This window comes from Hibiscus syriacus, unplaced genomic scaffold (genome assembly GCF_006381635.1).
Source record: "Hibiscus syriacus cultivar Baekdansim isolate YM2019G1 unplaced genomic scaffold, ASM638163v2 tig00111848_pilon, whole genome shotgun sequence".
Lineage (NCBI taxonomy): Eukaryota > Viridiplantae > Streptophyta > Magnoliopsida > Malvales > Malvaceae > Hibiscus > Hibiscus syriacus.
This window is the reverse complement of record NW_024063201.1, coordinates 3,147,388-3,169,735: the sequence shown is the minus strand read 5'-3', so window position 1 is coordinate 3,169,735 and position 22,348 is coordinate 3,147,388. Positions and strand designations below refer to the sequence as shown.

The following is a 22,348-nucleotide window of genomic DNA, read 5'->3' as shown; positions in this document are numbered from 1 at the left end:
AGTGGCTTAAGTGGGAATTCTGGTATTGTTGAAGTATTGATCTGGAAATTAAATGTTGGAATTTTATTGACCTTAATTGGGCTTGGATTGAAGAATTTATGACAAGGGCCCATTATGAATAAAAAAGAAAAGTTAAGATGATTTTTAAAAGAATTTGAAAATAATAGTACTTTTGAGTATTATTATTTTGTAAAAATGTTAGTAAGGATAATTACATTGTATTTTATAATTGTATATGTTTTTTATGGATGCTTGTTTAGATCGTGATCGAACTCGTGGTACGAGTAAATTGAAAGGCAAGGAAAAAGTTCAAGAATAATTTGATTTCGATAGTAAGACATAATATTGAGGCATACCAGGTGAGTGCATTTATTATGTACTTATATGATATAAGGACAACTTACGATGAGTCAACCTCGAATGTTTTTATAAATGTATGTTTTACTGTATTTTGAAATATTTTCATAAAGTTTATGAAAATGATTTTACGAATAGTTTTAGGGTATTAAATGCCTTAAAATAGATGGATGAACTTTTATATTATTTTAACAGCTATCGATATTTCAGAATAAATGTTTAATCTGCGAAATCGATTTAAAAGCCTATTTAATGTGCATTTCGACATACTTTGTGTATGATGGTTATCGATTGATTTTGTTTAATTCATATATTGAATTTTCGTATCAGTACTTTGTGTGCTTTCGGCACTATGTGTGCATCCATGGTATTCATAATGAGTTTGTGAATTACCATTTTGTTATATTAGTATAGTGTTGTTGTCAGTACAAAATCTATTCTTTCGTTTAGCACTTATGTGCAACTCATGTACCTTGCATTCTCATTTGGCATACATTGGGTAATAAATGGATATTTTGAAAAATATTGATTAATGGGTATGCTGGGCATACTAAATAATTTTTTCGCAGGTTATGTGAAAGAAAATTGGTTTACCAAGCCAGTTTTATGTATCATTATGAATTATACGATTAATTTGTATTTTGATATTTTATGATATACTTTTGTTTTGGTTACACCTAATTTATATTAATATGCCTCACTAAGTGAATACTTGGCGTGTGATGGTTTCATGCGTATGTAATCGAGTATAATCGGAGTAAGGAGTACAGTTGATATCATATGTCAAGGATTGACTCATCAATAACAGTATGATATCTCTAAATGTTTATTTTGATTTTACTAGTTGGCATGTACTTAGAATGTTGTGATGCTCTAATAAGATACTTGGTATTTGGTTGTAGTATTATATTACATTTGACTTAAACTAATTTTTGATCGACTTTTAAGCATTATTTTATATATTAGTAGTTGAAGAATGTTTTATAAACTATATTATTAAATTTTTTATTTAAAGAAAAAAATTTACTAGTTTTCAAGTACGAAAATATTTTGAAAGTCATGTGACATCTGTGACTCATGTATGGGGACGTATAAGGGTGTGTTACATAAATGACCAAAGGGGCCCATAAATACTTGTGCGAGTGGGTTACAACTAGAGTAACCATTCCAAGCATAATGCGTCCAAGTATCTTCAGTTGAGAACGTAGAAGATGTCTAAAAACAAAAGATCGTTGCAAAGAGATTGTACTGACAAGTTGTATTACCCAAGAATCAGATTTAGAAACAACAAAAGTGTGCACTGTAAGAACGATAGAGAGTAGTGGACGCACAATTGTCCCCTTAATTCAAGAGTGAATTGAGGAAAATCGTAGTAAGAACGAATAGAGTATCACTACCTAGAAATAAACCCGAGTCTGGTATCGATGCAACCAGTACCACTGTCAGTAAATAAAAAAACAGTAATCCTCGTGATGTCACGAATGGGTGAGACTTCCCTAGATTTAGAGTATTAAATAAAATTCCCTTAATTAACAAACAACCAGATCAGCACAGAATATCAGTAGTAACAGACTAATAAATCCTCGCTTAACATTCTAGATGAGAGAACAAGCGATATAGTAAATAGGGAAAACAATAAACGAGAATCAGTAATAACTCATAACAGCTAGAAATAGTAACAGTTAGGTGGTCATAAAACTAGCCTTTGTATGAATCTCGAGAAAGAGTCAGGACACCCAATTTCTTTAGTAGTAAGATGATTGTCTTGTTTTTAAGTATGTCCAGGTATATACTAGTCAGTGCCAAGGCACTTCTCTTAGGGTATTTAGGCAGGCTAGAGGGGTGTGTGAGCTCCGAGATATAGGATCCCTCAGCCTCACAATGACGCTCGCCATAGCTTGTGTGTTTGTTGTGATGTGTAACATATTAGTGTCGGTGGTAGGCTAGAGGGATGTGTGCTCTGAGATGCAACCCCTGAGCAACATCAAGATGTCTACCTCAGCTAGTATACGACACACATCAGGTCAAGTGTTACATTCATATAATGCACAGTAGAGTTAGTATTACATTCAGATAGTTCAAAGGAGTGTCACTATTTCATTTAGATAATGTGCAACAGAGACAGTCACTAGGGTTAGTGACCCTTTAGAGGTGTACTCATGGCGAAGCCCTTAGCATAGGATTAAGGGAAGCGTGAGTCATCCTACATCAGTGATAGAATAGTTAATCCTTAGGTAGGCAGTACTTGATCTAGATCATGCATGTACCTAATGCTTAGTATCATCTCTTTAGTATGTTTGTGTTTATGAAACCCTTAATACTGCTCTAGATTAGCGATTATACTGTTGGGCTTTGTAAGCTCAGCCTTCGGATATTTTTCATTGGCAGGTCAATAGCTTGAGCAGTTTGTGGAGCACCATCACAGTAGGACTTCCAGCATCTCCTTTAGAGTACTGTACCGTATCTTATTGGGCATATGTATTCATAGAACCTTACTCATGTATTCAAATTTATGAGATAGAGTTTGTATTATTTTATTTAAACTGTGTCATGGAGCTACAGTTTATAAAATGTTTTATAACTGATATTTATGTTTATCTTTGAAACCATATAGTATGTTTTAAAAGAAAATAAACATGTTCTAAAGATCAAGAGTTCCCTCGATGGCCCAATGTGACACTTTAGGCCCATTCGAGGTTAGGGTGTTACAATGACTAACCAAAAAACCTCTTTAGTATTCGTCGATGAAACCTTGGACATGCAGCTCAGGCCACCTGACCTAGGCGACACTGGTGGTTCAGAGATGGCGATTATTGTATCGGAGAAACCCCCTTCCTCTTCTCTTATTCTTCGATCATTGTCGAAAAAGCCAACTGGTATAATAATACTACTGAGATATTTGAACCAGTGAAAGAGGAGTTTTATCTGATAGATGAAGATCTCATCATCAGCATACGGTATGGTATGCCCTCTATACAATTCTTTGAACACGTTACAAGTTGATGGAGGCTAGCATGGCTAGAACCATTGTACTGAAGCTCTTGGGTCGAAATATCAGTATTCATGCTCTCACAAACAAATCGTTCGCACTTTGGTGACCAACACGACCCTTCACAATAATGGATTTGGATAATGGCTACTTTCTAGCGATATTTCAAAATGATACAAATTACGAGAAAGTTCTAGAGGAAGGACCTTGGATTATATACAGTCAATATTTAACCGTGAATCCTTTGATGAGGAACTCCATTACTACTCTAGCGTATCCCACCACCGTCATGGACTGGATATGCTTCCCAGGTTTTTTTAGAATATATGTTTAATAGTAAAATTATTTCTTGAATTGGCATACATGTTGGTAGGGTCGCAAAAGTAGATTTTCAAAAATATACATACAATAGACGATGATTTACGAGGGTTGTTATTTGCATCTACCATAAAGAATCCCTAATATCCCGTGTGATGGTGGGAGATAAAGTTCAAGTGGTGGAATATGAAAATCTCACTACGATATGCTTCTCTTGCGGTAGGTTCAACCATTTAAAATATGCTTGAATCCTTCTGTAATAATCGGCCAGAAGGATACCATTCCTCTGGAAACCTTCTTGCCTTCCCCTGAAAAGAATGTCCACAATCCTTCAAATAACATCATTAACCCTCCTTTGGACAACTTGGATCGACCAGATAATAACCCTTATGGGTTGTGGATGGTCGTTGAAAGACGTCAGAGACGAACAACAACCGAAAATGGAAAGAAGCATGTTACGACTTAAGAAACAAATCAAATCGGATATCGCTACTCTACGCTTGTCAGAAATTCGAACGGAAAAGAGAGCCCTCAATTTCGGGGTGAAATTGAAGGAATGGTTAACATGGATTTACAATCCAAAAATGTTTCCAAATCAGTTGGGAACACCTTATTTATGCTCGAATCCTAGCTTCCTAATTCCTCAGAACAGATTAAGTCCATAATCCAAGGACTTTCCAAAGTGAGAATTTTGGTAGTTTAAAACATTCTAATATTATAGGTCCCATCTCCCATAATAATTATTCTAAAATTCATTCCCTTAACTACAAAAGTGTGAGCCCCCAATGTGTGGCCCTCATTCTTCTAACGCAACCCATCGTGATTGTTAAGGACGATCACGTGGCTCCGGTTTCCTCGTCCATGCAAAGTTTACCTCGCATAAAGCACGTTCAACTCGTGCCCATTTATAACATATTTTCACTTTCTCCCGGTCCTATGGACACCCACTATGGTTAACCTAACTGGGGCTCAATTCATTTACAAAACAAATCCATTATTCGATAATTCCCTAGGCGTTGACGAGCAAACAATTATTTATTCTTTAGATCCTAATTTCCAGGCAATAATTAGTTTTAAAGATGGTCTTTTGGATGGTCCTTTGATACATGCATCACAAGACTCACATAAAAGTAAAAAATAATAACTCTTCCAAATGTCCACTCGTCCAAGCCATGGAAAAGAAGACCAGAACAACATCATACTTGAGACGACTTTTTGAATGGTATCTTGATCTTATTTTGTCAACTGTCTTCTGTAGATACGGTTGGTTGTCTCTTATATTTCCAACATTGCTTGAATTGCATAAACCTGATATCGAGATCTCAAGATATGGTCATTTTAGTGAAGACAATGCATGCAGAAAATCATACACGGGATTTTGTAAATATTACGAATTTTCAATATTTTTATTGATTATTTGTAATATAATTTAACGTAGGATGATGCATTATCTTTTAGGATTAGATTTATTATTTTATTAGAAATTAAGGTTAAGTTAAAATATTATTTTTATTTATTATTATTTTATTAGGAATTAGAGTTAAGACATGTTTAGTTTGTTATTATTTTTTCCATTAGTTATTTAGTACCTTTATAACTCATCCCCTATATAAAGGAGACATCATTAAACTTTGTAAAATGGATTTCATTGATTAATAATACAATAAGAGTATGTTTTTGCAAGTGTGGATTGCCTTGTGCCTTCAAAGCTTCTTCACCTGGGGTTCTTTCAAGTTCTTGTGAGAGAGATTAATCTTCACACTCCAATTTGCCTTTTCATCATGACTAGGAGGGTTAGTTAGAGCCATATTATCGATTTTTCCTTTTCATTATGACTAGGAGGGTTCGATAGGACACTTATCCATCTATTTTCCATAAATCCATCCTCACCATCATCATCTTTACCGTTCACCTTCATAAGGGAGATCTTTTAATTTCTTGGTTACCATATTTTATTCTCAATTTCTTTATCTTTTGTTTATCTTGTTCTAATCTTGTTTCTTACCTTGTTTCCAGCACTTAAAAGAAACTCTAAAAGACCCTACCTACTGTCGCCACCTTCCCTTATTCTTCCCCTTTGTTCTTCATCGACTCTAGATCTTTCTATGTTTGATTCTTCAACAAGAGCAACGTTCATTAACCTGCCACCGCTCCCCTATCAATTGGTATCATATTTGGGTCGATTCTTGGAAAAAAACAAGCAATCTTGCTTGTTCTTGCACACAAAACCGTCAAGGTACTCCAACGAAGCTAGTTCGCAAAACATTCATCATTTCAGGTTCTTTTTGTTTAATTTTAATTTAGATTCATATCCTTCTTCTTAGTTTTCAATTTTCATTAAAAAAAAGGTCGAAAAATATTAATAAAAAAAATTGAAAACGAATAAATTTAAGGTTGATTTTCTCCATATCTCATATTCATCCTAAGAGTAATCTCTGGTCCAAAATTCACCCTAATCGGAGTTCATAAGAGCCTTTAAATACATCGTTCAAGTTTCATCGTTAGATTCAGTCTAGAATCTTGTCCAATTTTTGAAAATTTCAAGATTGAAACTGCATATATTGAAGAGAATTCACAAAAAAAATCAGAATTTTTGGAGATCAAAAACACCTTCGAACAAAGCGATCACGAAAAACATATTGTTTGAGGAGTGATCGTTCAACAGAGTCTACTAGATACTATTGATTGTATTTGGTTCTGAAAAATTACAGGTGGTTTCTAAACACATCGAACGAAATTCAATAATATTTTCAAAATTGTTTGACACCGTTAACCCCCTCAAAAATGTTTCTCAAGTTAACCCATCGTTTTATAAGTTTTTGGTTTGGTTTTTTTTTACTCTTAGTGCTTTAGGTTCTTTTGTTTTCCTTTTTATTTTACTTTTACATTATCTTATGAATTATCTTCCTTGTGTTAGTAGGACTAAAGAGTTTGCATATTTCTTCCTTCTTTGTATTCTCGTTCTCTTAGAGTCTAACCCTTTTTTGGCCTCTTAGAGCTTTTAAGTTTTTCTTATCTCCTTTACTAGAATCAAACTCCAATACGAACTGTGGAAGACTACTTGGTAAAATGAGTTTTAAAGAGTACAAGATCGACTTACTTGCCTCTCGTTGTGTTACTTTCTTGGAGTGACTTGTGAGGTTTTTTTGAATTTTCTTTCTTTTATTTTTATTTTACTTTAAAATTTTCTTTTGAGTGTTATGATTTCAGAATGGGCGGCAATTACAACAAGACACTTATGATTATCTTAGCCATACTTGCATGACTCACGACTTAATTTGAAATAATATTTGAGGAATTTAACAATGCTGAACCTTTGGTACCCAGGCGAGCACAACCACGTTTCCAAGCACTTGAACTTTTGGTATCCAAGGCAACGATCCGGACAAGTACATCAATTGGGAAGGAAAAATTGATCTCATGTTCGCATACCATGACTGCCCCCAAGCTGAACAAGTTCCCCTCATCACCATGGAATTTGAAGGATATGCTCATACTTGGTGGATGCAAATAAGGAAAAAGATCGAGAACTTCCAAATTCAAGCAATCACTTATTTGACCGACCTCAAACAAACCATGAGGAAGCGATTTTACTGACACATTATACACAAGAAGTTAAACTTTACTACACCGACTTTGACAAAGAGAAGTTTAGTTGAAGACTACTACAAGGAGATGAAGTCCTTACAAGGAGATGAAGTCGGCTTAAACTCAAACATTACCGATCTTCGTGACCTCCATGGGTATAAAAACCTTGAAAATACACTAAATAAGGCAATAACAATCGAAGCACAAATTCAAAGGAGATTCTAATTCAGAGACCATTACCAAGGTACTTCACCTTCTTACCAAGCTAATCGTTCAAATCCTTCCTCATCTTCTACTCCATCTTCTCTAAAAAAATCCAAGACTGACAAACTCGATAAGGAGAAACGATGACCAACAAAGAGTGACACGCTTTCAGCCCCTAAAGACGCCACATCCGTGAGATTCCCAATGCAAGCATCCCACATCCTCGTAGGACGTCCTTTGTAATATGACAACGACGTCACATATTATGGTCGAAAGAACAGTTACACAATTCTAATCAAAGGTAAACCATTATGAAGAGGGTCTTATAGATCAACGAAGAATTTGCAAGGATATTGGGAACTTGAAACAAAAGGAAAAAAAAGATCACTAAAGATAAAAGCCAAACAAATTACCTATGGGTGGTGAGTGAACCTAACTGTGAGAAAAAATAGTGACTCAAAATCTATGTGTAAACACAAAAGAATTGAGAGAGAACATCCTTCACAAATAGCCTTGCATCCTTGTTCACTTTAGGGAATCAATTATTTCGATTTCTAACATTAACAAGGATTCTCCTAGTGTGTTTTCCTCTATTTTACAGGATTTTTGAAAAGTGTTAGGTGATCCACCTGGCAAATTACTACTGGAAAGAGGAAAACAACATCAAACCAATCTAATTCAAGGTTTCATCATACCTCGTCAAACATACAATCTCAAAGAAACTAAAGACTTAGATTTGTTACAAAAAGGCTACATCCATGAAAGCCTTAGTCATGATGCCATCTTAATGACGAAACATGATTTAAACAACTCTGCAGGCTTTATAGTTTGTCCACATGGAATCCATGTAAATGATAAAAAAAAAGTAAAAGCAAAACGAGACTGGCCACACCATCTTCCATCACCAAGAGTTTTCGAATTGTGCTAGGTGACCCTCTTGACGGGTTAACACCTGAAAGCCCTAATCACTATGCTATATGAATGAAGAGTCACAATTTACGAGAGTCCATAATTAATTATTTTATTCCTCATTTTAATGATATTGTAACATACTTATTCTCCATTTTACAAGGTAATATTTTTGAAGTTTTCAACCATACTAAACACAACTCCTTTAAGTGCATAAAAGATCGAGGTAAGAAAAACACAGTGGACGATGCACTACCACGAAGGTTCTGTAGTGTACAAATCTCCTCCCGATAATTCCTAATTCATGAACCACACTTAGGAAACTTAAGGGATTACTTTCACAAACTAGTTGACATGATTTTTCAACACTCATTCTCACCACACATGAGTCAATCCATGGAGAGAATATATGAAGCAATCATAAAGAAAGCCAACAGTAGCCAGCGCCATGTTCAATTTCAACCTAAACATCATATTACAAGACTTGTATGCTAAAGAGAATTTCAAGACTACAAGAAATTAGTTCCTACAAAGAATAAACCTCGACTAAAACACATAAAGATGCATCACTTTGATCCTGGTAAATGTTTCACAAGTTTTCACTACCACAAATATTCTGCAGTCTATCAATCTCTTCCCGAGAATTCCTAATTCATGAACCACATTTAGGAAACTTAAGGGATTACTTTCACAAACCAGTTGACATGATTTTTCAACACTCATTCTTGCCACACATGAGTCAAACCATGGAGAGAATATCTAAAGCAATCATAAAGAAAGCAAACAGTAGTCAGCGCCATGTTCAATTTCAACCTAAACATCATATTACAAGACTTGTATGCTAAAGAGGATTTCAATACTACAAGAAATCAGTTCCTACAAAGAATAAACCTCGACTAAAACGTATAAAGAAACATCACATTGATCCTTGTAAATATTTCACAAGTTTTCATTTCAACACATCTAATTCTCTTTCTATTGGATTTTCAGATTCGAGGATGAATCCTTTTGAGGAGTGGGGGAATGATACATGTACCAGAGTTTATAATGATAATACATGATTATCGAAGATTCAAAGCATATCTATTTGGTAAGCATAATGTGAATGAATCATTAAACGGTTCTAATGTTGCTCCCTTTAATGTTTCAGATTCGAGGTCGAATCTTTTTGAAGAAAGGGAGGATGATACAAGGATCACAACACTCACATCAAAAGAAGAAGTAATAACAATTCCAAATGATCCACTCATCCAAGACATGGAAAAGAAGACTAGAACAACAACAGACTTGCAACGACTTTTGAATGAGATCCTGATCTTATTTGGTCAACATGTCTTCTGGATATACGACCGTTTGTCTCTTATATTTCCAAATGTTCTTGAATTGAATCAATATGATATTGGTAACTCAAGATATGCCATTTTAGTGAAGACAGTGCATGTAGAAAATTCTATACTGGATTAATACGGGATTTTGTAAATATTATGAATTTTCAATATTTTTATTGATTATTTGTAATATAATTTAACATAGGATGATGCGTTATCTTTTAGGATTATATTTATTATTTTATTAGGAATTAAGGTTAAGTTAAAACATTATTTTTAGTTATTATTATTTTATTAGGAATTAGAGTTGAGACATGTTTAGTTTATTGTTATTTTATTCATTAGTTATTTAGGACCTTTAGAACTCATCCCCTATATAAAGGAGGCTTCATTAAACTTTGTAAAACAGATTTCTTTGATTAATAATACAACGATAGTGAGTTTTTTCAAGTGATGATTGTCTTATGTCTTCAAATCTTCTTCTGAAGTTCTTTCAAGTTCTTATGAGGGAGATCAATCTTCACACTCCAATTTGCCTTTTCATTGCAACTAGGAGGGTTGGTTAGAGCCATATTATCGAGCTTGCCTTTCCACTACGACTAAGATGATTTGATAGGACACTTATCCATCTATTTTCCAAAAATTCATCCTCACTATCATCATCTTTACCGTTCACCTTTATAAGGTAGATCTTTTGATTTCTTGGCTATCATATTTTATTCTCAATTTCTTTGTCTTTTGTTTATCTTGTTATAATCTTGTTTCTTACCTTGTTTCCAGCACATAAAAGAAACTCTAAAAGTCCCTAGCTGCTACTGCTACCTTCCCCTATTTGTCCCCTTTGTTCTTCATCGAGTTTAGAGCTTTCTAAGTTTGATTCTTCGACAAGAGCAACGTTCATTAACCCGTCACCGCTTCCCTGTCATCCTTCCACTGCTACTAATGGTCAGGGTAATCGGAGGAAAATTAATTCCTTGAGAAACTATTCTACCCCTGGTTCGACACAAGGGTTTAAAATTTAAAGCCCAATCGAGAAACCGAACACTCGTTAAGGAAGCTATGGAATCGGTAGTCAATTCAATCCAACGCCAAGAGTTGTCTTACCAAACAGGGGTTGTTCATGTGGGTGAAGAAAAAGAGAGCCAATAGCTTCAATCTCCTTCCTCTCCGTTACTTCATGGATTTCACTCTTTTTGTTTGGAATTGTCAAGGCAGTAGCAAAATTAAATTCCCTAAAGTCTTCTCTGAGTATATGAATGACTACAAACCTAGATTAGTTGCCCTTCTCGAACCTTGCATTAGCGGTAAGAAAGCAATTGAGTCATCGAGAAACTTAACTTTGATAACTCCTATAGAGTTGAGGTGATGGGTTCTTTCGAAGGAATTTGGCATCTCTGGAAATCCCCTCTTCCCATCGAGGTGGTTGTCGCTCACCCCCAATTCATTCATACCAAGGTTTCGGACCCCTCTATCCCGACTCCCATCTCTAGTACTATTATTTATGGCAGACCCAAAATAGCAAACTTATTAATAATTTTATACATGTAAAATTTATTAATTTTACATAATATAAATGAATCCTAATATTATATATGTATATAAGGTCAAATCTATACGTTAACTCAAAATTTTGAGTCATTTGTTGAGTCAAAGAAATTCGAGTCATTTGTTACGTCTTTGACTCTTTAGTGGACTCTATCCGCATTTGACTAATCTAGTAAACTAGGGTTCTCAAGAGGTGAGAGCGACATCACTCTTTAATTTATACCAAGTTAATTTTAAACGTTTAATGTTACCGCCAAATAATTGCTTTTTTTATCTCTTTGTATATAAGGTCAAATCTATACGTTAACTCAAAATTTTGAGTCATTTGTTGAGTCAAAGAAATTCGAGTCATTTGTTACGTCTTTGACTCTTTAGTGGACTCTATCCGCATTTGACTAATCTAGTAAACTAGGGTTCTCAAGAGGTGAGAGCGACATCACTCTTTAATTTATACCAAGTTAATATTTTAAACGTTTAATGTTACCGCCAAATAATTGCTTATTTTTTATCTCTTTGTTTAAAGTTAAACATAAACATAAAATAGTTAAATCGTTTACTTTTATAAGGCTTAAACTAAAAATATATATTTAAATTATACTATTTTTCTTTAAATATTTAAATTATTTTTAGTTAAAATAAATCCTTAATTTAATATATGTAACCACTTTAAGTACTTTAACTATTTTTTTTGTCAAAATAAGTCTTTAAACTATAATCCTTTTTTTACTTTAAGCCCCTAAAATATTTTTTTATCAAAACAAGTACCTAATTTTGTGTGACATGTCAACATCTTATTGGTCGAAAAATAATTTTTAACTGAAAAATATTAGGACTTAAAATAATTAAATATAATAGTTTAAATACTTAGTTAGACCAAAAAAATATTTTAGGTAACTATAATAAAAGATATATTTGTTTTACTTTAAACCTTTTTATAATAAGGTGACTAATCTTCAACTTATAATGTATGACTCGCTTTGACAATTTAACCTAAAGGGTGATACAATACAAAGTAACTTCAAATATCAAATGGATGGTTATTATATCCAGATCCTAGACTTGAGTACCGATAATTGCAGGGTATTTGAGTGTTCATTGTTAAATAGTTAAAATATTTTAAGATAAATATTATCACTTATAATTTTCCTAGATTAATAAAAATAAACTTAAAAGTACAATAATATATTTAAATAATTCTAATTAAAATTATTCAGTAAAAATACGATTAAATTAATAAATAAAATATTTTGACTTAAACTAAAATAAATAAAGGGCCAAAAGAAAATTCTAATTCAATATCATTTCCAGCAGAGTTACAACGTAATCAACACCATTTCAATCAGGCAGCTTGACATTCTAATTAGAAGGTTGAATTCGGAGTCAAGAAAGAGAATTGAGTCCCCCTTTACGGAGCTGGAAGTTTGGCAAGCAATCAAATCCGTGGATGGTAATCGTGCCCCAAGTCCTGGCGGGTATAACCTGGAGGTTTTTAAAAAAAATTGGGAATACTTGAAATCGGAGGTAATGTTTTTTTTTTTTTAGAAGTTCCACAGAGGAAATATAAATGATATCGCTTTCAACAAGTCCTTCATAGCTCTTATTCTGAAGAAAGCAGGGGTAGAGTGCTTTGAGGATTTCCGATCAAATTCGCTTGTTAGTAGTATTATAAAATTTTGGCTAAAGTGCTTTTGAGAAGATTAACAGCTGTAATTAATGAAGTAATCGGGGAATGTCAGTTCGATTTTATAGCTGGTAAGCAGACTGTAGACTGCTTATTAATAGCGAATGAAGTGACAGATGACATAAAGAAACACGAGAAGGAAGCTATAGTTTTCAAAGCGGATTTCAGCAAGCCTTATGATATTGGAGATTGGTTTTTCTTGACATTTATAATGAAAAGGATGGGGTTCGGTAGAAGATGGAGAAATTGAATCAATGTTTGTATTTCTTCTCCATCAATTAGTTAATGATGCGTAGTCTGAATGTTTTAAAATCAAGAAGGGATTACGGCAAGGTTGCCCCTGTCAACATTTATACTGGTAAAAAGGATGAAGACGAGCTGTATGAAGCAATGATTTACTCACTGTGTATATCTTATGTACAACCAAGCTAATGTATTTATACATATTTAATTAACAACTAAACTGCTACTAACAACCTAATTAACTTCCTAACTAATTTGCTTAATCAACTTCTCATCACTCCCCCTCAAGTTGTTGAATGATTCATGTCTTTCATTCCTAACTTGACCTTCAAACGTTCATGCTGGTTTGTCCCTAGGCTCTTTATGAAAATATCAGCCTATTGATCTTTAGTTGAGACATGCTTGGTATAAACAACTCCCTTTTGTATCTACTCACTAACAAAGTTACAATCGATCTCAATATGCTTCGTTCTTTCATGATACACCGGATTTGCTGCAATGTGAAGTGCAGCCTGATTAACACAATACAATGTTGTTGGCTCATGATGCTTAATTCCCATTTCCTTAGTCAATCCTCTCAACCAAACCAATTCTGCTACACTAGATGCCATACACCTATATTCAACCTCAGTTGATGATTGTGAAATTGTGCTCTGCTTCTTAGACTTCCAACATATGAGAGAATCTTCCAACTTAACACAATAACCAGTAACAGAACGCCTTGACATTGGACAAGCCGCCCAGTCAGAATCACAAAATGCAACTAAGTTGGGCTTACTTTTGACTGAAAACAAAATGTATTCTCCTAGATTTTTTCGAATATATCTCACGATACGCATAGCTGCTTAATAATGAACTTTCTTTGGAGCTTTCATAAATTAACTTAAAAGCTGAATTGCATACATGATATATGGGCAAGTATGTGTCAAGTAAAGAAGCCTTCCAATCAATCTTTGATATATTCCAGTATCTTCTAAAATCTCATCAGAACGATGCTCAACGTGCATATCATACTAGACGATGTAAGCTTTTGATTCTACTCAAGAGGTCTAGAAACACTGCGTGCATTCCCCAAACCAGAATCTGCAATAAGTTCCAAGGTGAATTTTCGTTGACTTAGAACGATTCCTTCTGCAGTTCGCACAACTTCAATGCCTAAAAAATACTTGAGCTGCCCCAAATCTTTTATCGTAAAATTTCTGTGAATAATGTTTTTTAACTCTTCTATCATTCCAATATCATTGCCTGTGATCAATAGATCATCCACATAAATCAACATTATTACCAATTTTCCACCCTCTCGTTTTTTGAACAGCGAGTATTCATAAAGGCTTTGCACATAACCACTAGCAATAAGGGCTTCAGTCAATTTTAAGTTCCATTGAAGAGATGTCTGCTTCAAACCATATAATGATTTGAGCAACCTACATACTCTAAACTCCCCCTGGTTGCGAAAACCATTTGGCAACATCATATAGACTTTTTCATGAAGATCTCCTTGTAAGAAAGTATTGAAGACATCCATTTGATATAACTCACATCCAAACATAGTAACCATGGCAATAACAGTACGAACATTAACTTGTTTTGCCACATGTGAAAAGGTATCATGGAAGTCAATACCTTCACATTGACTATAACCTTTAGCAACTAAACGGGCTTTAAATCTTTCAACTGAACCATTAGAGTTATACTTGATCTTGTATACCCATTTGCTGCCAATAGGTCATTTATTTGGGGGTAGATCAACCACTGTCCAAGTACTATTCACTTCTAGAGCATGAATTTCATGTTGCATAGCTTCTACCCATCGTTCATCACGAGCTGCCTCATGATAGGTTTTAGGTTCAACTAAAGAAGAAACATCAAACTCTGGTGTTTGTGAAGGTAAATGGGAAGAAGAAAGATGATTGGAAGAGGAAAGCATGCCTGCTTGCAGCGAAGTAGAATAAGAGGATTGAGAAGGAAAAATAAAATTAGATAACCAGGAAAATGGTTTAGTAACCTGAGTAGAACGCCACAAAGGAGAGAAGCTAGATACAAGTGGCTGACTCGATAAATGAGAAGATGAAAGACATGAATCTGAAATCGGATAAGCTGAACCATAAGCTAAACTTGGAGCATTTTTAGTTTCAAGGTTGCATGAAAACTAATGCACAGGTAAAGACTCATCACGTGAATTATGAGTTGTTACAACTGGAATATGCAAAAAATCTCGATCAAGGTCACTAGGCAATGTTGAGATAGGAAACAAGGGAGAATTTTTAACCGAAAACTGAAATGGAAAGATAGACTCATGAAATACTACATCATGATTGAAAAAAAAAGATTTAGAACTTAAACTAAAAAGAACATAACCCTTTTGCACCCACGAATATCCCATAAAAACGGAAGGAACAGACCTAAAAGAAAATTTGTCATGATTGTTAGGGATAGTAACATAACAAAGACACCCAAAAACTCTAAGATGTGAAAGACTAGGTATCTTCCCATAAAGCATTTGAAATGGTCTTTTCCATCGAAGAACCTTGGTTGGTAGCCTATTAATTATGTAACAGGCAGTTTGAATACACTCACCCCATAATTTATTTGGAACAAAAGACTGAAACTTAGGAGCACGAGCAACATTAAGTAGGTGTTAGTGGTTTCGCTCATAAACCCCATTTTGTTGGGGCGTATTTGATGAAAAATCCCTTGAGAAGAAAAGAAAGCATTGCCTTCATTGTAAAGAATTCCCAACCATTATCACTTCTCACAGTTTTAACTTTACCAAAAAAATGATTGTCAATATAGGCAAAAAATTATTTAAGGGTAACAAATGCATCATTTTTGAGTCTAAGTAAAAACACCCAGGTCATACGAGTATGATCATCAACAAAAATTAAGAAATATCAATGTCCACTTTGTGTTGAAATACGATATGCGCCCCAAAGATCAATGTGAATAAGAGAAAATGAAGTTGACTCGTGAGAATTACTCACAGGAAATAGTAAACGAGTTTGTTTAGCAAGAGGACAAACACCACAACTTTTAATATGATCAATATTAGACAAAGTGCTATGTAACTGAGACATTTTATTCAAAGTACTCAAAGAAGTATGGCCAAGTTGTGCATGCCATAAAACACCATTATCTAATTTTTACAAAGTAAAAGACAAACAAGAATTTTTACTGGAAACAACATGACAAACTGACGGGCTGGGTGATGATTTTAAAATGTAAAGGCCATCATAAGATCTTCCAATCCCCTTCATTTCTCCATTGCAATGGTCCTGTATAAGGCAAAATTAGGGATAAAAGGTTAAAGAACAATTAAGCTCTTTGGTTAATTGTGAGACAGACAATAAATTGTAATGAAAGTCTGGTACATGGAAAACATTGGTTAACGTGTGATTAGGAGAAAAGGCAATAGTTCCTTTGTGGGCTATATGTGTGGTTTTACCATTCGGCAGCTGAACAAACGAAGAGGAGCCACAAGCAACATAAGAACTCAACTTCTCAATATCAAAGGTCATATGATTCATAGCTCCAGTATCTAGAATCCAGTTATGATGCAAGGGTACAAGACGAGTACCTGCCATATGCGCTGCAGCTTGCACAGGTGGATCTTTTTCCAATAATTCAAGAATCTGCTGATACTGTTCATGTGTAAAGGTAAAAACCTTAGCAGAAACAGAGTTTTCAGCCAAAGAAGAGGTCGATTCTCTTTCACTATTCAAAACAACATTGTTAGCAACAGATCCCTTAAGCTTATTAAACTTGTAATGAGCTGGGTAACCAATCAGCTTGTAGCACGTTTCTTTCTTATGTCCTTTGATATGAAAATAATCGCACACTCCATGAAAACATTTCTTGACCTGAGTGCTAGAGTAGAATGCAGCAGGTTCTAAAACACTTGCTAATCTTCCTATATTTTGACGCTGACCTTCCTCTTGAACAAGCATGGAATACGCTTGATTTACAGAAGGTAATGGTTTTAACAACATTATTTAAATGTGTACCATAGAGTAGGAATCATTCAATCCCATAAGAAAATGAAAAAGTTGTTGTTGATGAACATGTTCCTTATTATGACGAGAAACTTCACAATTGCACATAGCGAAAGGGGTAATAGCATCATATTCATCCCAGAGCAATCGCAAGCTTGTGTAATAAACCGAAATCGAAGACGTACCTTTAGAATGAGAAACAATTTCTCGATGCAGAAAATAAACACGTGAACTATCAATCTTATCAAAATATTCTTTAAGATCTCCCAAACACATAATGCATTTGAAGCAAAAACTATTCCTGCAGAAATTTCTTGATTGACCGTATTTAAGATCCATGAAAGAACAATGGCATTGCAACGCTCCTATTGTGCCAAAAAATATGGAGAAAGACCTTCATCAGAACAAGTTTCATCTATGAATCCAATCTTGTTATTGGCTAATAAAGCAATGCGCATAGATCTGCTCCATAGATTGTAGTTTTCCACACCAGTTAGCTAATGAGAAACGAGCAACATTCTCGGAGTGTCTGAAGGATGAAAATAGAGAGGATGATTGTATTCGATCTGAGTTGTCTCCGGTTGGACCATAATTGTGCAGAAACAAAGAACATGAAGGATTGCAATTAAACGAACTCACCGGTAACAAACTAACCGGAAACAACCACCGACGATGGCCTCTAATACCATGTCAACATTTATACCGGTAAAAAGGATGAAGACGAGCTATATGAAGTAATGATTTACTCAGTGTGTACATCTTATGTACAACCAAGCTAATGTATTTATGCATATTTAATTAACTAAACTGCGACTAACTAACTTCCTAACTAACTTGCTTAATCTGCTTCTTAACACCCCTTATCCCCATTTCTCTTTAATAAGGTGGGCTAAGCTCTAACTGGCCCGATAAACAAGCTGTTGTAGTAAGAATAATAAATGGTGTGCATGTGGGGTCCATTGGCTTTCCCATTTCACACATTCAATTTGCCAACGACTTGGTAGTTTTCTCCAACGCCAATCTTGGATAGTTATGTCTTATGGCAAATTAATATACGGTTAAGAAAAAGTATTATTGGAAATGTTATTATTTTTTAATATTTTCGGTAAAATGCTATCTAAAATATTATTTTTTTTATCGGAAATATTAATTTAGCTATTTAAAAACCGATAGAAAAATAACATTTTAGGTAGCACCCAATATTAACATTTCTGGTAGAAAAATAAAATTTTAGGTAACGTTTTAATGGAAATGTTAAAAAAATAATTACATTTTCGGTAGCGTCTTTCTTTAACCGTATATTAAGGTTACCGCACCTGAGACTCTCCCCAATCTTAAGGTGGTGAGGAATGTGAAAACAATAAATTTATTTGAGATTGCGGCAGGTTTAAAACTTAATATGAAAAATACCAAGAATTTTGGCATCAATGTTGAATCTACTCGAGTAAAGGATTGGGCAAGGGTATTAAAGTGCAGTTGGGACGTATTTCCTTCAACATACTTGGGGCTTTCGTTGGGTACCAGAAATTCCAAGGAGCTATAGAGGCCTATAGTGGATAAAGTTCAATCCCGTTTAGATGGTTGGAAAGGAATTTTTTTTTCATTGGGAGGATGCATAACTCTTGCTCGTTCAGTTCTTTCAAACCTCCCGGTTTTCTATTTATCTTTATTCTCAATGCCTGTTGAAGTAGAAGAAAAGATCAACAGCCTTATAGCAAAATTTATATGGGATGCAAAGGGAGGAACATAAATCCATTGGGTAAGTTGGAGTAACATGTGCAAGCCAAGATTGTGCGGAGGCTTGGGAATTTTTGACACTAAAACAAAGAACCGTTCTCTACTCAATAAGTGGATTTGAAGATACACTAGAGAAGAAGAGAATCTATGGAAGAAAGTGATAGTAGCGAAGTACGGCTAGACCAAAATTCGATTATCCCAAAATGGGTAAACAAGCGAAAACCTCTAGTCTTTGGGAAGATTTTATGAATACATTGAACAGAGTACAATGCAAAGAAATAGGGGAGACGTTTTGAAATAGGAAGGTTCGTCGGACGGATTATATTCACCAAAATTGTTTTGTTCGTCAATTCAAGGTGCAGGTTTGAATGAGGAGAGTTTTTGGAAATTGGTTTGGATTAATTTTGTCCCTCTTAAAGTAGTTGCTTTTGCGAGGAAGGTTGTTTTTCACAGAATCCCAACTCGTGTGGAACTGTCGAAACGAGGTATAGTAAGGGTGGAGACTTTAGTATGCATAGTTTGTAATAATATGCCTAAATCGTATATTCATCTTTTATGTCATTGTGAGTGTGTTTAGAGAGTGCGGCAACGTTGGTGTAATATGTGGAAAGTAGTGTTAATTTTCCCTACTGATTTAAAAATTCTTCTAGAGTGTTGGAATCTCCAGTACGATTAGAAGAAGGTTGAAGCAGATCTGGTCATTGAGTTTTTTTGGGTTTTTGTGGGCAATATGGACTCGTAGGAATGAAGCTATATTCAAAGGCATTCGTGCTCGGAAGATAGAATTTTCGAAGTGGCAATAACGTGGACAGGATTATGGGTGAACTGCAACTGGCCGAGGGTCATGCCCTTAGTACAAGACTTTATACGCTACCTTCGTGCGTTTATTGGGAGCTAGGCGAGTGGTAGCTTCACTAAAAGAAGTCAGTAATATCAAGAACTAAACTGTGACGCTAGAACAAAGTGTTGGTGGTAGACCAGGCCTAGGGATGGATCATAGGTTATTGCCCGGGTTGAGGTCTTGGTTTACTACTCTAACAAAGGTCTATTTATGATATAGCTGGTTTGTTGGGGGAAAGGTAGCTATGGACCCAGGTAGGAAATTTTCACTTGGTTCTGACATTGAGGGGTTTCAACTAAGTTCTTGGGGTGGTGAATAGTACAGGAGTTGATTGAGGCAGTTGCAAATTACTAGAATTGCGCCTGCCCAGCGTCGTGGTCTCCATCACCCAGGTGTTATCCACTGCGAATATCTAGATGTTTTCGGTTTTATTAGCTTGGTCATCTTAGGTGGAACTCGTTGCGAAGGGGCCAGATTCAGGAAGCTACTATGCAGAAGCTATTTTTAGAGTTGAATTCTCAAGAAGTGTTTCTGGTTTGATCGGTGTTGTTATTGTATTAAAAGCTTTTCGGGTTATATGCTTGGCTATGGGAGTGAGAGATTCAGAAGCGAGATTCTTAGAAAGCAATTTGGTATAGGCTCGGGTTATTTTCCGCTTCGATTGGTTATGGTAATGTTTTTGTTTATCTTCATGGATTGTACTAGGAAGGAGACTTATGCATTTGTTCCTTTAAGCATATTCATGGTAAACTTTTTTTCTCTACATAGGGCTAGTGAGATTTTTCTGTGTCGTTTTGTATTAGTCCTTCAATAAAACATACAAAACTTCCGTTCAAAAAAAAAAATTCCACAAGGTTTATAAGTGGAGCTATTCGAGAGCCTAGAGGGACATTAGAGCCCCAATATATGGTTAGATCCTTTAAATTTTTGGAAACTTTAATTAAATTCTTTGAAACTTTTGAAAATTTCAAATATATTCGTTCAGAAATTTTGAAAATCTTCATTATGTAACTCTCTCCCTCCAAAATTTATTGTCAAAATCCATCCCTAACTAAACTATACAAGATGACATTTAAAAATAAATTTTTCTAATATTACCTTACGAATTACTATAAATTTATGGGCATATGAAATCAATGTTAGTAGTAAGTAATTAAGGGTATAAATTTAAAGCTAATTACTTGTATGCTTTGCAAAAAAAAAAGAAATTTGGTAAATTATAAATTTCATCATTAAACTTTACTCTCGCTCCTAATTTACTCATTGAACTTTAAAAATTTTCAATATCCTCACTAAACTTAATACATTGAGTTTTTTTTTTCACTGAACTTTACTCTTTTTCCTATTTTGGTCACTCAATCGTTAAATAGTTAACAGTGTTAAAAATGACGCCGTTTTAAAAAAAAATAAAATTTTCATCAAAAAGACATCATTTTGTATTTATATAATAGCTCATTTTAACGTTGTTAACTATTTGTCGACATAATTTCTCGCCCGGGCAGGGAAAACACTGATATCGACTCGGGGGTTTTCTCTTTGAAAAGTGTTTTCGAAATGTGAGGAGTCGCCACCAATCATTTAATGTGTGATTGGGACGAAATAAAAACAGGGTGATTTTAATAAAACATTTTATTTTTATCAAAACACCATGTTTCAAGGTCTACGAAAATCCAGAAATCAAGTTCGGGAGTCAGTTACGTGTGGGGAAGGATTAGCACCCCCACAAGCGCCCAAAAATTGGTACCTAGTTGATTACCCTATATTTAAAATTGAAATTTTGAATTCGATATTTATTTAATTTGAAAATCATTACGGATGTAAAGTTGAAAAGGGTATTCGTTTATTGAGACCGATAGCATTCGTTCTCAAGCGTAAATGCGGGAGATCAACTATTGTGCCTAATAATTGAATATTGCCTCTTTTATTGAAAAATCATGATGAGGTATTTGAAAATGATATCGACCTATTTTGAGAATCACCAGTAGGCACCCCTGAGCACACTTGCGAGAGATATTCTATTAATTCCCTAATAAGTGAACATTGCCTTAGGTTTGAAAATAAAATGCAATCAAACAAATTTTTATTTAATCCTAATTAAGCTACTGTAATTTAAAGGCTTTTTCTATCTTAAGGTGTCAAATTATGAAATTAAAGGAACTTAGAAGATCAAACCTAAAAATGTAGGCTCTAATATTAATCCTATTTGACTTTAATCAATTATCCAATCGAATAACCGAGATGGTCCTCGAGCATTTAGGCTAGGGCCAACTCGAATTATTCCCTAAATTAAAAGACTAGTTTGAAATCTAACTAAAAGTGGAGGCTCTATTTAACCTATTTAATTATGACTATACTATAATCAAAATTCGGGGACTAAAAGATCAAAGGGCTAAAACACCGAGTCCTAAAAGACTAAAAGTAAAAGTACCTAAATCAACAATTTCTAAAGTTGAGGACTAATATTAAAACCTTATTATTATCTAAATTATAAACCTAAAATATTTTTTGAGAAAATATTAATTATTAATCAATTTTAAAAGGTCGAGCAATCGACTCAATTAATCGGGCATTTTATGTGAAAAATCAACTAGAATTTCTCCCTAATTAAACTAGAGTGTC

General features: G+C 34.4%; 1 protein-coding gene across 1 annotated transcript; it reads right to left on the bottom strand.

Annotated features, from left to right (window-relative positions):
- Positions 1 to 13,590: 13,590 nt before the first annotated feature.
- LOC120172291 (uncharacterized mitochondrial protein AtMg00810-like) lies at positions 13,591 to 14,001 on the bottom strand. Its single transcript, XM_039179782.1, has one exon. It carries the CDS (start codon positions 13,999 to 14,001, stop codon positions 13,591 to 13,593), a length of 411 nt encoding a protein of 136 aa, XP_039035713.1.
- Between the last annotated feature and the right edge of the window lie 8,347 nt (positions 14,002 to 22,348).